This window comes from Cavia porcellus, unplaced genomic scaffold, assembly GCF_034190915.1.
Source record: "Cavia porcellus strain 051 isolate PalLab524CR breed Dunkin Hartley unplaced genomic scaffold, mCavPor4.1 scaffold_1, whole genome shotgun sequence".
Lineage (NCBI taxonomy): Eukaryota > Metazoa > Chordata > Mammalia > Rodentia > Caviidae > Cavia > Cavia porcellus.
Window position 1 is genome coordinate 47333056 of NW_026947484.1, and position 17051 is coordinate 47350106.

The 17051-nt window shown below is 37.4% G+C and overlaps 1 protein-coding gene across 5 annotated transcripts in view; it reads right to left on the minus strand.

The window, feature by feature from the left end:
* The window catches only part of Txndc16 (thioredoxin domain containing 16), an 89804-nt gene that overhangs the window by 68909 nt on the left and 3844 nt on the right, over positions 1–17051 (minus strand). For 4 of the 5 annotated variants that reach the window (XM_013154699.3, XM_063247716.1, XM_005004540.4 and 1 more), the window contains exons 2-5: positions 10931–11221; positions 8980–9062; positions 4225–4301; positions 3350–3424 (exon numbers count right to left, since the gene is read on the minus strand). In XM_013154699.3, coding sequence (XP_013010153.1) covers positions 3350–3424; positions 4225–4301; positions 8980–9062; positions 10931–11090 — 395 coding nt within the window. In that variant the 5' untranslated portion in view covers positions 11091–11221. Of the gene's footprint in view, positions 1–3069; positions 3251–3349; positions 3425–4224; positions 4302–8979; positions 9063–10930; positions 11222–17051 lie in introns of those variants that run through there. The other variant, XM_063247721.1, reaches the window with a different exon arrangement.

Here is a 17051-nt window from a genome sequence, read left to right on the forward strand (position 1 = left end):
CTTACTACATAATCCACAAACCTTACCCCAGCATAATTACCCAAGTGAATTGAAAACTTACACCCACACGAAGAAACCTACATGTGACTATTTATAGTCATGTTATTCATAACTGCCAAACCTTGGAAGCAACCAAGGTGGTGTTCAGGATGAAATGGATAAACATTGGTACATCCACACAAAGGATTATACAGTGATAATAAGAAGAAAGAAGCTACGAACCATGAAAAGACACAGAGTCTTTCACATATGGCTAAGTAAGATCTGAAGAGGCTACATATGCTGTGTAATTCCAACCATATGAAAAAAGTAGCAGGCAAAACTACAGAGCGGGTAAAAGCTTCAGTGGTTTGTGGAGAGAAGAAGGGAATTTTAGAGCAAGGAAACTACTATATCTGATACTCTAATGGTGGGAATGTCCTCATGCATTCGTCAAAACATACAGAATTAAAAGTAGGAAAAGGAACTCAACAATGCACTGTACTTAAAGATAAAGTGTCGATATTTGTTCTTCAATTTTTGTTTTGTTTTGTTTTTTGATATGGTCTCATTATGTAGTTCAGGCTGGTTGTAAACTCACTATGTAGCCGAGATTGGCCTTGAGCTCACAGTGAGCCTCCTGCCTCAGCCTCCCAAGTGCCAGGATCACAGGCATGTGCCATCATGTCTAACTGTTCTTAAATTTTAACAACTGTTCCACATTGATGGAAAGTGTTAACAGAGAAAACCACATATAAGATGAAAGAAAACATGGGAATTCTCTGTACTATCTGCTCCTACAAATTTTATAATTTTCTGTAAATCTAAAGGTACTCTCTACCTTTAACTGGTAAGTTTATCAGTTAAAACCCCCATAAATAGGTACATATTTACCGTAAGTTTATCAGTTAAAACCCCCATAAAGGTATACTCTTTACAACAATGGCCTAAGGGAAATCTCTGTATGTGTACAACTAAAATTCCAGAAGTCAAAGAAGATAAATTTGATCACCTATTCTTAAAAAGAACACATTAGGGAATTTGAAGATATTTCCTAATATCTAGAACTGAATAATAATGAAGTTTCAAACTCAATAGAGGGGCCAAGGATATAGCTCAGTGGAACAAACGCCTGCCTGGCAAGCACAAGGTTCTAAATTCAAGTCTCAATACTGAAAAAAAAAAAGGCTTGGTGGTGCATGCCATAGTCCTAGCACTCAGGAAGCTGAGGCAGGAGGATTGTTGAGGCTGAGGCAGAAGGATTGAGCTCACTTTGCTGAGGCTGAAATAGACGAGCCTGGGCTACAAAGTGAGCTCAAGGCCAGCCTGAACTGCATAGTAAGACCTGTCTTAAAAAGACCAAAAAAAAAAAAAAAAACCCTTCAATAAAAAACATCTGCAAAAAATAGCAACCTGTTCAATCCCATTTCTATTAACAAAATATAACTGTAAATGACTATGAGACAGAGACCATTTTCCAAGTCAAGCACTGGGTATTTTAAACTCATGGTTTCAGCATGCACAGGTAAGAAAATAAACTGAAAGACATTTCATTTGTCAAGGCAGTTTGCAAGATACAGCTATGATACAGCAAGCTATTTGACCTAGTTCTTCAAGATTCTAAATAGCGTTACTGGAAATTTTTGTAAATGTTGTATTCCACATGTCATTTCCTTACATTCTAGACCAAAAGGGACAGCACGGTCTCTTTGGGTGAGACTACGTGGTTTTCCCTCCCAGTTTGTTCTTCCTATAGGTAGCACTGCCCTTAGACATTCCCTGGACGCCCTATGTGTGGGCAACACCTAGATAGGCACCCCCCCAGAGGCCCCACTTCCTACAGCTGTCTTTTTAATTCTGCTCTTCTTTCTTGCCGACCTGGCAATCAATAGATCCGGGTTAGCACGAAGTAGCAAAAAGGGGGAGATCAAGCATTGAGTCAAAAGTTTGCAGCTGTGCTGACTATTGGCAAATTTACTCTTACCAAGTCTAGTTAATTTTACCACTTAAGACACTGAAAAGAAAGTCCCCCCTCCACTACCTCTACCTCCTAGATTATTCAACAGCACACAGTGGTTTTATAAGTGCTTGGGTCCCTAAATCTGTCTCCCATACGTGAGAAAGATCTCTCAGATCCTAATCTGATCAGAACACTCACCTGCTACAACTCTTGGTCAAGCAATCATGGTTTAAAGAGGTCAATTAGGAACACCACAAGTCAAACTAACAATTGATACTTTAAAAACTAACAATTGATACTAACAAAGTAACAATTGATACTTTATTGAGGGCTGGGTGAGAGGCCCTGCGTTAGATCCTCAGCTAAACAAAGAAGTATATAAGACTTTATTAATTATGTGACAATGCAGACAAGACAGAGAGATACCAACTCCATACTGATCAGGATGGAAACATCACACAAGGATTCTGCTCTGGAATGGGATACTTTACTCTTCTGTGGCTATCCAAAAACCCAGGGCTCCACTGAGGGTAAAGAGGTACCCCTTCACCTGACCCCATGCTTTCTCCATTACCCTCATCCACTCCTGTACATTTTACACTCAGGAAAAACTACCTTCTCTAAACTATTTCCACTTTTGTTGCAGTTTCCCCTACTTTTCCCACCTTCCCCTTCTTTGCCAAACACGTATCCTGAGACCTATCCAACTGCCACTTCCCTCAGGAAACCACCTTCCTTCCGGACATGTAATTATTTTCTTGCTGGATCCATTGGCCATTAGGAACACATATCTCTACCTCTTTACTTACCATACATCTTTATGTTTATACCTATAGGAAAACACCAAATTCCTAGAGAATAGGGCTGGGGATTTAGCCCAGTGGCATAAGCACCTGCCTTGCAAGTGCACAGTTGTGAGTTTGATCCCCAGTACTGATAAAAAATAAATAAATAAAAAATCCTAGAGAACAGAAGCCACATCCTATTTTGTTTTGTGTCCCCAGTGTCTGACACACAGTAGGAATATGGGGAACAATCTATCTGAGGAAACCTGTGTTCTATAAATCAGCGTTAGTACACCCTAGTAACAGGCCAATGTCTACAGCGGGAATGAAGGTGACAAACCCCACCTGCTAACCCACTCAGGTAACAGGGTCCTCCTCACTGATGACCTTTCCTTATCTAGGATCCAGCTGTTCAAAGCCACCTGCTCGTGAAGTTGAGAGAATCCATGTGTTCTTGTATCCTTCAGCATTAAAATTAGATACTCAATGTGGAGAGATACGTCCGCAATTTGCATGGAACTGATGCCTACAAATACAATATTAAAATCTTAAGGTACTATAATGGATTTGGGTCCTCTGAAATGAAACCCACAATGGTTAAGTAGATGAGTACTCTAGTACTTACAAGAGAACATGAGCGACAATGGCGTTCACATCAAACAAGGTGTCACTTGGGAATTCTCTGAGCAATATGTTGCCTCTATAAAAAGTTCAAAAGACATGTTATAGAAACATTTCCTTAGATTTCAATTTACTTGCTTCTCTAGCACATTATGTTGTAAATTCTTTGATGTCAGAGCTGTGTCTTATCCATGTACTCTACGCACCAACTGGAGAGCTCACACATAATGAACCCTCAAATATTTATTGAATATACACTTGATAAATGTGTTGGTTTTGAAAAGTTTAGACCCTGGATCTAGTTTTTGAAAGACTAGAAATAAATACGAGTCAAAATAAAGCTCCCTAACTATTTTCTGATCACATACAGATTCCCAAACTGGGCTGGGAAGGAGAGGAGCAGGAGAAAGAAATATCCTTAGCAGGAGTTTCCTGAGCAAACAGAGTCTCTCCCCACTTCCTTGGCCAAACCCCAAAGATGAGATGCCCCAAAGAGATTAAAACACCGAAGTCCAAAAGAATCTGCGACCAAGACACAGACAGATTCCCCAAAAATAAAGTATATCTGAATACAGAACTGACACAGCTACCTGGGACACTGGAATTTTCTAAGTGCCTACATAGGCCCTTGAAATAAGGATTTATGTGAGATTACCGTGTAACATTCTAAACAACCCAAGGAGGTAGGTTTTAGACTTCCTATTTTGTAAACAAGGAAGTTAAAATGCAGAAAGGTTAGGGAACAAGTGTACAGCTTGGAATTTTTGCTAAACTTCACATAACCCAAATACAACTTTATTCTGGCTTAGTGATGTTTGATATACTTGAACATTCTAGAATATAACTTTATATTTGTACAACACATTCAAAAATGTTTACCTGAATAAATATGCTTTTATCAAATCCTTTTCTTTACCACAGTACTTCGATGCTTCTTCTTCTTTGGCACAATTAACCTTTAAAAGATTATATTTAAGGTTTAGAGCATATACCAAAAGGTCAAAGGTCAAAGGTCCTTGTTAGGAAAACAAGGGAAATTAAACAATTTTGTATTTTTTTTTATTTGTATACAATAATTTCTCTTACTCAAGTGTGTGAGGAAATGCAGCAAGGGGAACTGATTCTGACCTGAGAGTTATATTGAAGTATACCTAAGAGCTTATAATTAATCCAACCTTTCAGAACAAGAGAGTAATCAGGTAGAAAAGAAGGCATAAACGTATATGGCAAAGCCAGGAAGCAGAGGAGCAGGCAGCTCAGTGACAGAGCAACTACTTCGCAAGTAGAAGGCCCAGGATCAACCTCGGCACAAAAAAACAGGGGAGGAAGCATAAAAAGTGGGTGGCAAAGTGGAACCATGATGGCATCTCAGCAGCTGAATACAGGTATGACAGATCCTGCTAGTTTCTACTCTGACTTTATCTGTTTGCTACTTTTGTTTACTGACAGAAAGTTGCTAAAACCAAACGTCCCATAAAGAGGCTTTTCCAGCCTCCTCAACAGCTGGGGATGCCCAGAGGATGGTAGCAGAAACACTGGGATTCCTAGAGGGCGATGGACAGGGGGCTGGCTGCTGCTCTTACTCTCCATCAGTTGATACAAAAGCAGACAAGACAGGCAGGGTACCAAGGGACTAAGGGAACACGTGACATCCTTAGAGAGGAAACCACTTGCTAAGGATGCCACAATGGAAAGAATGAATCTGAGTCCCTGATGATGTTAGAGCAGCCACACCAGCTCAAGGGAGCTTATAATGTGGACTTGCTGTCAAAAAATACAGGGACAAAAGAGCCGGGCGTGGTGGTGCACATCTGTAATCCCAGCACTCAGGAGGCTGAGGCAGGAGGATCATTGCAAATTCGAGACCAGCCTGGGCTACAAAGTGAGCTCAAGGCCAGCCTGAACTGCACAGCGAGACCCTTTCTCAAAAGGAAAAAGAAAAAGAAAAAGGAAAAAAAATATATACATATATATATGGTCAATGCTAGTGGCAAATGAAGATAAAATGGGAGGTAAAGGAGCACACACATAGTAGAGGTCAAAGACCTGACATAAAGTCAAAAAGAACTAAAGAGACTCAAGTCTTTTCACAAAGACAGTAACTAAACTAAGTAGAAGGTCTGTGTGTGAATATGCATCCTGAGACAGAGAGGGAAAGCATGGAAAGAAAAGCATGAAGGGATTTCTAGATAGGACAAACGGGGCCACCAAAGTAACTAACAAAAACAAAGCCGAGGAGAACAGTTCTTTGGTTTCAGATTTGCTAAGGTTTTTGGTTTAAGAGCAAGATTTTTGTTGTTCAATTTAATTTTAATAAAGCTTGAGGAAACAGAATGACCACTTGGAAATGACATTTGTTCAAAAAGCTAAAAAAAAAACAAAAAAAGAAGAAGAAGAACTGACAGGGAAGACACCAGGAATAATCAACTAGAATTAAAAGTCAAAGTACAGACTAATGACCAAAATGTAAATTTTAGCACATTTTAAAACTGTTTAAGGTCCAGATCATACAGATGGTTGACACTGAGATAACAGATCTATCCATTCTTCCCTCTTTTCAGCATTTACTTGAACACCTACCATAAGTCATTCACTGTTCTAGCCCCTGGGGGTACAAAATTAAGATCTTTACCCTTTAATTTACATTTGCAAGCAGAAACAATTTAAAAACTAATTAATACACACTTAGAGCTATAAAAAGTAATAAATTTTTTAAAGCAACATACACAAACACATAAATATGTAGAAGAAATGAGTTCGAAGCAAAGAAGAAAACACCTGCAGAGAACATGTGGTAGTAGTACCTCTAGCAGGTTTAAGCAACAAAAGAAGAGCCAGGCATGGTGGCACATGCTTGTAATTCCAGCACTCAAAAGGCTGAAGCAGGTGAACTGCAAGTTTCACTCTCACTTGGGCAACTTAGCAAGACCCTGTCTCAAATCTTTAAAAAAAAAAAAAAAAGGCTGGGATTAATTTAGTTGTATAATGCCTGGGGATTTGATACCCAGTACTAGGAGAGGGAAAAAAAAAAAAAACCAGAATCATCACTGTACATCAAGAACAACCTAAACAAGGCAAAGGGACAGAAAATGAATTTGCAGCTGTCAGGAGTTTCAGGCGTATCGTTAGTATAACAGGAAGCCTGGACAGGGTGGCAATCTGTTCTGTCACCTCTGACGAACACGGAGAGGAATCTATAGTGGGAGAAGAGTGAAGGGAGAAAGACCATTAGTAGGAGATTCCTGTGGTATCAAAGATGAGAAGTGATGACAATGAAAGGAAAAAGTGAAAGCCCAGGAAAGAGTCAGATTTGAAAAGTTTTGAGAGTAGAACCTCATAGTAGATGGGCTGGTTATGACAGAAAGAAAAGCCCAGGATGACTAAACGGTTCTGTGTTTTCCAATAGATTGTGACATAGTAACATCGCTACACCAGAGTTTTCTTGGTTCTCATTTGCATGATGTATCTTTTTGCTTCATTTATTTTGACGATTTCTGATGCTTTTTAGACACATTTCTAAATAGCATACAGTTGGATTTGGTTATTGTCTCCAGCTTGACAATCTTTGTCTTAACTGGAACATTTAGTCCATTTCTATTTTATTGTTCTCTTCATCCACTTCCCCCTCTGGCAGTCTTAACTTTTGAAAACATTTTTAAATGCTACTCTTTGTGAAGTCTTCCCCAATAATACCATCTGTGACTTTCCACTTCAATAATCGGATATAGGCTTTCTTTCCTTTCAACTTCTAGCACTTTATTTCTACCTTCTTTCTTTCCTTCTTTTCTTATTTTTGTTTGTTTGTTTCTTCATTGGTACTGAGAAATGAACTTATGATCTTACATTTGCCAGGCAGGCTCAGTGCTGCTGAGCTATATCCCCACCCCTCTGTGTCTATCTTTCTGATTACAGTTATCAGATTTCACTAGTTATTGGAATAATTTGTAAATGTGTTATTTTATAAACAGTAAGCTCATTTCAATCTCAAATGTTTATTATAGTATTCGTTATGTGCCAAAGACTGAATTAGTATGCAGCATGGGCTTCTTTTATTGGTCACTTTATACTTTCCAGATCCACATTCTAGGATCATGAAATCAAGAGGTTAATTTCTGATAGTTAATAAAGGCAATGGGCTAGACACAAATCATAATATTCTATTCCACTAGTTACCATAAAGAGAGTACTAGGTACTAATCTACTAGTTTCTAAATAAACAAAAATGACTATCCCTCTGAAGTTCATATCAATCTACTATTGCATTTGTAAACCTCAGTTAAAATTGTATTCAAAGCTCCTGGAGACAAATGCCATTGTCATTCTAGAGGGGATTCATTTGCTGAAATTTTAACTGAGACTCCCCTATGTACAGAAATAACACATAAAAAATAGCAGTTTTTGATGTGTGATTGTTAGGGTATACAGCCTAAGTTAGTTAATCTTTCTATGTGCGCTACCTTGGAAAGTCAAGGTAAGGATACTAAGGATAACAAACATCTCTGGAGAAGGCAGACCAATGATTTAAGAATAAATGTACAAGAAACAGAGATTACTCTGAAGGAATTTAGTACCACTGGGTTACTTCCCATTCAGTTTCTGATGTACAAATTACAAATTAAATTAAAGGCTTAGGCAGCTATCTAACCCAGACACTTGTGAAACTTTGACGTAATACTCTCTTGTCTGTAACTTCTTGAGAAAAAGAAATTAGGTATGTACTGTCAAATTCAACTGTTTTCATTTTGTTCTAAAAATAAATGTGAGAAACTGCAGCACAAACAACTATAACAATTTTTTTTAAATTTTATTTAAGGAGAAAAGGGGAAAAAAAAGCAGAAAAAGGGTACAAGTTATACAGAATTTCAGAAAAAAATAAACAGTGGGAAATCACTAGTTACTGGATTACATATTGTCATCTTAGAAGTATTTGTTCAAGTTACAAAATTAAAGCATATAAAGTGGACATTCAAACAGTGAGACTGCAAAAAACTATAACAATGTAGAAAAAATTCGATTATATTAATTTTGTTGCCTCAGTTTATATTAGTAGAAATTTAATAAATGGCTGAATTGTAGTACTTATTTGAAATATCTGTCAGGGAAAACAAAATAGAACCAAAGCCTAATTATAATTTTGAAAAACAGCCCTATACTCAAATAAAAATAGTTTATAAAATAGTGAAATTCTAAGCTAACGAATTGTAAACAAGTCAGGTATGGTATGCATGTAATCTCACGGCTCTGGGAGGGTGAGGCAGGAGAGAGTCCAATCTGGACAACTCAGCAACTTAATAAGACTGTCTCAAATTTTAAAAAGTAAATCAATAAAAAGGGCTGGGATCTAACTGAACATGAAAGTTCTTAGTTAGTTCAATCACCAGTAGTACCATTAAGAAACAAAAAGAAAAACACAATGAATTTTAGAGTCCCCCCCCATGCACCATGCGATACAATCTGAAACTCTTTGTTTTTCTATTTTTATACCAAAAAAAAAAAGGGGGGGGGGGAGAAAAAATACTTTCCAGTTTGTAAAATGAAACTAAAGTATTTTTAGGTACTCTGTCTTAATCATACAATTCTAAAATGTCTGTCACTAATATTTTACTAACATAAGTAACTTAAGTAACTTTTTACCTTTGCAACTGAAATTCCATAGTCCTGGAGAGGTCTAACAGCCTCATTCAATTGTTCAAGAACTACAGAGGTACTTGGAAAATCTAGAACAAAAAATGTTTATCATTATCAATTACCCCTTAAAAAATGAATTTTAAAAATTAAAGCCAAAATCTGCAAACACAGAAGACATATTTATCCAACTACATTTCAATAACAAATAAATAAACATACCTAGTTACACATCTTCATACCATTATTTCCTTATTGTTTTACTCTTATTTCTAACATTTTTATCATAATGTATTTTAACTTTCAAGGTGGCCTTTAAAACTTCCCATTTTAATTTAAACCTAACATTTAGCACTATTTCTCCAAGATAAGACCATATATGCAAAACACATATATACAAAATCTTCAAAATGATTTTAAAGTATCAAATCATATTCATAATAAGAAAGCAGAAAGAAATGTGGATTCATCTTACTTATCAACTGCAAGAACAGAAGAGTGATTTCAAAGTTATGTTCAATAGTTACACTAGTTAATTCAGGGCAAATAATGGTATAGCAAAAGCAGAGTATTACACTAAACCATTCATAATACATTTCAAGTTCTAAAACACTATTAAAATATTTACATTCTAAAAACATAAGAAAGTGGGTAACCCCACTCGGGACCCCCTTCTGTTTCTCTCTGACAGAAGCTTTCTTTCTCTCAATAAACATATTCTACTCTTAACCTCCATTGTTCCTAAAATTCATTCTTCGATTTTAGAGAACATAAACTTGTACCAGACATAGCAGGTCAGAGTTTCATTCCCCTACATCATTTGGAGGTCTTCCACCAAGATCACTGGACAGAGGTGAGAGTTTACTTTTGTTTCATAGACTCTGGACTGGGACTCATTAAGGTAACAGTTTTTATGCTTCAAATTTTGCTTTGTCTTTGCCAGTTGTTTATAACTACTTGTGACAATTGCTTGCTATCTGCCCACTGTTTTTAATTGCTTTGTCTCATCTAGTTTAATTAAAACAATGTAAACCTCTGACTGCTGTTCAACCACTACAACCCTCTTGAGCCTAAAGGAGCTGGATCGGTCCTCGCCCATTACCCCCTAATAGCAGTTTGGGTTACTTCTTCAGACAAAGGGGGACTGTTGCAGGCAGCTGAAATATTATAGGCAGTGAGACAGGTCTAGGTCGTCAAAGGAGCCAATGCAAAAGCCCAGATACCTTGCAATTTGTGGGAGAAACAGACAAGTTCTGTTGTGGGCCAGGCCTCAAGAAAAAAGATCAAACAAATGCACCTACTTCCCTAGGACTGATATTCTAAATAGGTCTCTATCACTCTGAGGAAGTCAGGAATCACTATCCCATCCTCCTAGGGAAAAGTCACTGCTCCATAAGAATGCCTGCTTTCTACTTGAGCTTCCCCATTTGTTCCTAATGTAATCAAGTTTACCTGAACTATTAATTTTATTGGCTAACTCTAGTTCTGTCCCACCTTATACCCAACTCACCCCATGGTTTTACTCTATAAAAGTCCCTGGAAAAGACAAAGGCCTTGGCAACACACTTGGGACCCGATCTGTCTCTCTCAGACAGAAACTTTCTTTGTCTCAATAAATAAAAAAAATCAACATAAGAAAGTATACTTTCAAAGGTGACCAAATGAAATACAGATGCTGTATCAATAAGTATTCCCTAATACTGTACTCACTATGAATGGAGCATATGAATAAACTCATTTAATTCTCACAACAAACTTAGAAAATAAATACTATTTCCTTATAACAGAGAACAAAAGAGGGTCATGCTGCAGGGCAGACAGAAGAGTCTGGGTTACCCCAGCAGGTGGGTTACAGTGACAGTCGTACAGCACACAGTTAACCCCACCCCCACCCTGGGCCTACTGACTGAGCAGACATGTAACAACGCAAGTATCATATGAAGATTTTAAAAATACCTACCAGCATGACAAAAATAAGCTAAAGAGGCTTTTCCTGGTTGCAATGTACTGAAATATTTCTGAGGACTCAGTTCTGGCAAGGTGTCTCCAGCTGACGTGGACAAAATGCACATAATGAAAAAAAAGACCAGAACTCTAAACACACTGAAGTCAAATGGCATTATCAGAGGTAGCTGCTCATGAGCGGGAGACGTTGTCTTTCTGTTCACCGCTGTGTCCTAGTGCCTAGGACAAGACCTACTTCCAAGTAAGTGTTCCACAAAGTTCAAGTCTACGTTAAATGAAGCTAAATCTAAAAAAAAAAAAAAAAGTTAAATCATTACTGATGTTATTTAATTTCACTAGAACTTTACTATCTCCTTCTTAGTAAAAACTTGAGAAGGAATGACATAATGACATTAATCTGATAACTGCTAATTTTTTTATATTGCAAGAGAAATCAAAGATACAGTACCTGAAAAATATTTCGGTAGGAACAAATATTTTTACTACAATTCTAAAATGTAATTCTCAAATATTGTCCAACCCATTTTTTAAATTGGTCTTTTTTTAATCTACGTACAATTAATTTACAATACATACTCAATTACTTAATACAATTAAGATGGGAGTGAAACATCCAAAATATAGGTCTAATATGTTTACTATCTTTTATTTTAAATCTCAAGAAAATATCTATTAAAAACTATGTAAGAACATATTTTCTAAATATACATACATTTGAATTCTTAATACTTTTCTTTATACCATTTAAAAATGTGAATCTTTCTAAACTCGTATTTTAATTCAGCTCTATTTTCTGAACTCAGTTTTGGTCTACATCTCTTCCTCTTATCTTTTTCCCTACTGTACTCCCATCCTGCCCCTCTGTATCTGCTATTACTTTTATCTTCTTTTTCTTGGTTATTTTCAAATTTTTCTTGAACGACTTCAGTAAATTTTTCTACTGATGATTTATATATCTAAGCTGAAAAGAAAATAGTTTTGGAAAATTAGTATAACATAAAAATACACTGCCTGGCATTATAGCACACATCTGTAATCCCAGCACTCAGAAGGCTGAGGCAGGAGGAATCTTGGGAGTTCAAAGCCAGCCTGGGCTTCATAGTGAGTTTAAGACCAGCCTGAATGACAGAGCAAGACCATGTCTCAAAACAAAAATAAAAACAAAAACAAACAAACAAATATATATAGCAGAAGGTAAAGATATAAGAATAGATGAGAATTTTAATTTTTTTAAACAGGACCATACCTTTCAAATGCAAACAATTTTTCCAAAATAGAATAGAAAAAAATACCAAAAATAAGGGTAAATTTTTTCAATAAGTAAAATAATAAAGGCAAATTTATGGAAAAATCATAATAAATTGAATTCTTACTCTGATCATTCAATATTATCAATAAGCACATATTACTCCTCACTACTAAGCAAGTATTGCTAAAAAAGATACTTATTGATTATTTACTGATAATTCCACTCATTAGGGCTAGCTCACATCAAATAGTGAATAAATTTGTTATCAATTTTTAATAATGAGTCAAATGTTCAAAAACTAAAATGAGTAGTAAGAACTTCACAAGGTATATTAAAATGTAATTTTAATGATATAATTAAGGGGTATCCTTGACATTATAATTGATTATATATTATAACCATATCAAACCAGCCTATTTTACAGTCATTCTATATGAATGGGGATGTTTTAAAATAGATCATCCACTATTTTCTTCATATGCTAGAAGGAAATGCATGCATTCTCAAGGATAAGGGAATAACTACATAACATTCCTTATCATATAAAATAACTATAATTAAAACTATAAAAACTAGGTAAAAGCGTAATTGAAAGATTCAAATACAAAATATTTCTCCTGAGGTTACAATTCAATTATTTGAATACTAACTTAGATATGAGGGTTGACACATTTTCTCTACAATGTATTTTATATACCAAAAAGTGTAGCCACACATCCAATGCTGGAGTACTGTACCACATCTTCTGTCTCACTGGACAAATGAAATCAGGTATGCATATGAAGGTACTGTACATTCGGTCATTTAAAGATATTGATGGTTAATCTTATATACTTGTAGAGATAGGAACTCAGTAGTAATCATTAGCACTTGTTCTATCCTTGATTAGATTTGATTATTTTAAAAACTGATCAAAGCAGAAAATATAGCATAGGTCAGCTAGAATCAAAACCATTCCAATCACAGTTGATAACAGAAAGGAGACAAGTAAGGATCATGCAGTTAGAATAAAAAAGAAGATGAAAGCTAAATTTTCATTCTTCACAAAATCAAAGGCCAAGTCATTGGACACAGGAACATCAATGCCAAAATGGACAGCTGAAAGTTAACTGTCTCTAAAGAAGTCAAAATTGGTAATACCAACTTGTAAAGCCTTATACAACCAGTTTTTAAAACAGCATACCTTTTCATTTTGATCTTAAAAGTTCTTATTATATAATCAAATCTTCTATAGTTCTACTCAATCTAATTCACCCTTAGAAAAGAAAACACTACACACTTGAAAAATAAGATGCACTGGCCGAGGGACATATTCTCTTCCTAAAAAGATTTTTAGAGAGAAGGGGATGGGGAAATTAACATGAACAAAGTAAGAACAAAGATACAGAAGGTATTTGCTGACTTGTCCCTTTTTTCTCCAACAATTATAATAGGAAATAGAAATCCTTAATGCTTCAAAAATCCAAAAACCTAGACAAAGTGATGAGTAGAACTGGGGACAACTGTGACATTCCTTGGTGGGGTTCCAGGTCTTGGCAGGTGCAATACAAGACTTACTTCCCTCCTTCCTCCCCTTCCCATCCCAGTCATCATGGTGCCATGTGATTCACCATGCCCAAAAAACAGGAGGAAGAGGCTTATCTCATTCTCACAACGGTTTTAACAGCTAGTGTGACATGACACGCTTTACTTCTGTCAGTCACCAGAAAAGTTAAAAGAGCATCTGTTCTGTCGCATAAGCCCAACAAAGAACCCATAGGTGGTATGTGATATTTAGTAAGAAACAAATCTTGTGCTATTAAGCCACCAGGCAATGGTTACCAGTCTATCTTCATAGAAGATAGAAGACTACAGATATAGAAGATTTGATTAGGAAACTATAAACGGGATGTTCTCTTAACAAAAATTCAAAAATACTGGCTCAGGGACCAAGCAGCACATCAACTGTTAATGCACAAACTGTTCTGAGCCTACTCAAGAAAACGTGTATCAAGAGACCAGAGCTCAGCAAGTGACCCACCTGCAAAGGTGACAAAATATTTGAAAGAACTGTTGCAAAAACAACTGAAAGTGTAGCTTCATTCTTGTGGTGGATGAACTGATTCCTACCACCAGGACAAAAAGCTGGAAGAGAGGAGTACTGTGTGCTGGTTGCTATTGCCTGTAAGCAGGTCTTTAATAAAGATTCTCAAAGAAATGCCTTCCAAGAGACTAGCTGTTTAAAACTTAAAATCTTCAGGCTCCCACCCTTCTATGGTCATAAGCATGCTGACCACACTGCTCAGCCTTAGAAGGAGGCCGCACTTCCCAAGGCCGATGTCAGATGAGGCCAAGCCAGAGACCACAGAAAACTGCTCTAGGGTGTGCACAGGGTAAGAACTATTTGCTACTGGTCTACAATAATGAAGTATAGAAACAGCGTATGCTCACAAGTTTTTATTGCAATTTCAAACATAATTTTGTGTCCGTTGAATCTAATACTAATTTTTAAATTAGGCTTGTAGTTACCAGAGTTCCAGGACAAAAGTCCCAGTTCCAGGGGCTCAACTGACCAGGATGGGCCACCCATCCCATCACACCAAGGAGGACGTGCATTCTGTACAGCCACGCTAGGAAGTACAGATAGGGTGGTTCAAGATCTGCCCCTGGTAGAAACTTCGGGGTTTTATAGGAAAAGGAAACAAAGGCAAGGGTTGAGAGTTTGCATAGCTGGCAGCATACATGGGTAGTCCTGGTCAGATTGTGGGCTGGTCAATCAGTATCTCAGGATGGGTCCTGTGAGGTCGGGGGAGAGGACAATTCAATTCCCAGGCTGAGAGCAAGGCTACTTGCTGTGGGAAGGAAGTCTGGGTCCAATAGGAGGTGAGGGCTCCCACTGGAGCTGGGGGTGCTCATCGTGGGGAGAGCTGTGAGGTTCTGCTTTTCCTAGAATCCCAGGTGATCACAGTTTAGGACAATGTCCAGAGACTTCTAAGTATTGCTCCAGGGAGTTTGAAAGCTGGCCAGTCTTAAGGCTGGCACTTAGATGTCCTTGCAAATTCTAAAAATTAGTTGCTCTTATTTTCTATCCTCAATCTTGAAGGGGGAAAAGATGATAGGTAATTTTGGGGCTAATCAACCTTGTAATGCAGATACCTAAGAGATTAACAAGTCTATGTGCTGAGCTGAACAAAAATGTAACTCCAGGGTTTGCAGCCCTAAGGGAGATGTATAAAACGAAGACAAAGAAGTCAAGCCTCATCCTGCTTTTAATTACAGGGAATCTGTGGGTCCAGTCTCTAAGTCCCTATGTCATAGTTACTTTTCTCTCATTGCTGAGACAAAACAGCTGACACTCAAAATTACAGAAGGGAAGATTTATTTAGCTCACTGTTTGTGGAGGTTTCAGTCCATAATCAGCTGGCTCCAAAGCAGAGTGGCATGGCACCAGGGCAACACCTCAAGGCAGCAGTCAGAACAAAAGGGGGAAACAAGTCCCTTCTCCTCCCTTATATTGTACACAGGCTATACCATCCAGGGCAGGTGTAGCACTCACAAAATCTGTGCCCTCCTCTTGCAGAGACTGGGGATATTTATAAAGCAAGGATCCTGGCTCCCTGCTGAGTCTCTTAATTAAATTTCTAAGCTTTTCACATTGACACAATGTATCAGCTGTAACACTGCAACAGTGATAAATTGTTTATTTCACTTTTCTCACAATTTACTCTTACAGTCTTTACTAAATATTAAAACTGATTTTTTTTAAACTGGCCTATGGAATTCAGAGAACAAGACTAGACCTCTGGCAACACCTATAGATTGCTACAGTCTAGAATCTGATATGTATGGCCCATCCTTCTTCAAATAGGAACACTGATCTCTATACTACTCTATGTATTCAACAGGGGTGGAACACATATAACTTATACCCAGACCAGGTAAAGAACTGCCATGAATGGACAGTACTGGAAGATCCTGTGCTCTGAGCTTCTACAGTGCCTGGATAACACCAAGGCTGAACTGTTCAAATGTTTCCAATTCTGTATACATGCTAAAATTATACAGTACTTCTTCACTTCCTTCCCCGAGTTATGCATGGCCATGGCTTAATTTGGCCAATGAAATATGCAAAGTGATAACTTGTGAAAATTGCTAAGTCAGAATACATAAGTTGAGAATCTTGACATGCTTTCCCTCTGCTCCTATGACTGGTAACATTCAACATGAAGCCTTGTCAGCCCAAAAGTGCCAAATAAATTCCACCTTAGTGTGAACTCAAACTAAACTTTATTTTAAAATCCTAATGGCTTGAGATTCCTATCACAATACAATCTATCCTAACCCTAATAGCACATCACATCTTATTAATAGATAAGAGAGTACTTGAACATAAAATACATATTCTAGATCTGAAAGTAGGATATTTCAAAGAATTCATAAGAAACTAACACAGTAAAAAGATTCTAGGAGGAAAGATGACTAAAGTCCAATTGACTGTTTCAACTGATGAAACATCTAAAGGAGGCCTTGCGAATCCTTGCCATGTGCGGGCTGCTGGGGGGAGAGCCAGACCCCAGACTTTTCCTGTGAGTCAGCACCATTTGCATAATGTGAGGGAAGAGAACAAGAAATCATCAAGAAGCAAGCCCTCCCTGAAAATCAGCACTGAGTGGGCTGCTGGGGGAAGAGCCAGATGCCAGCCCCTTCCAGTGCGTGGGCTGGGAACCCCCTCCCCCATAAGCAACTCTCTGATCCGGAGAAACACAGACTGCAATGATAGCTATTGAGGTAAAATTCAATTTAATGCCTGTAGTGTTCAATGTTTCATTGACTTTACAGGTCTAAAGCTGGTGGTCTGATCATTTTTCAGAGGTAACAATACGCAATG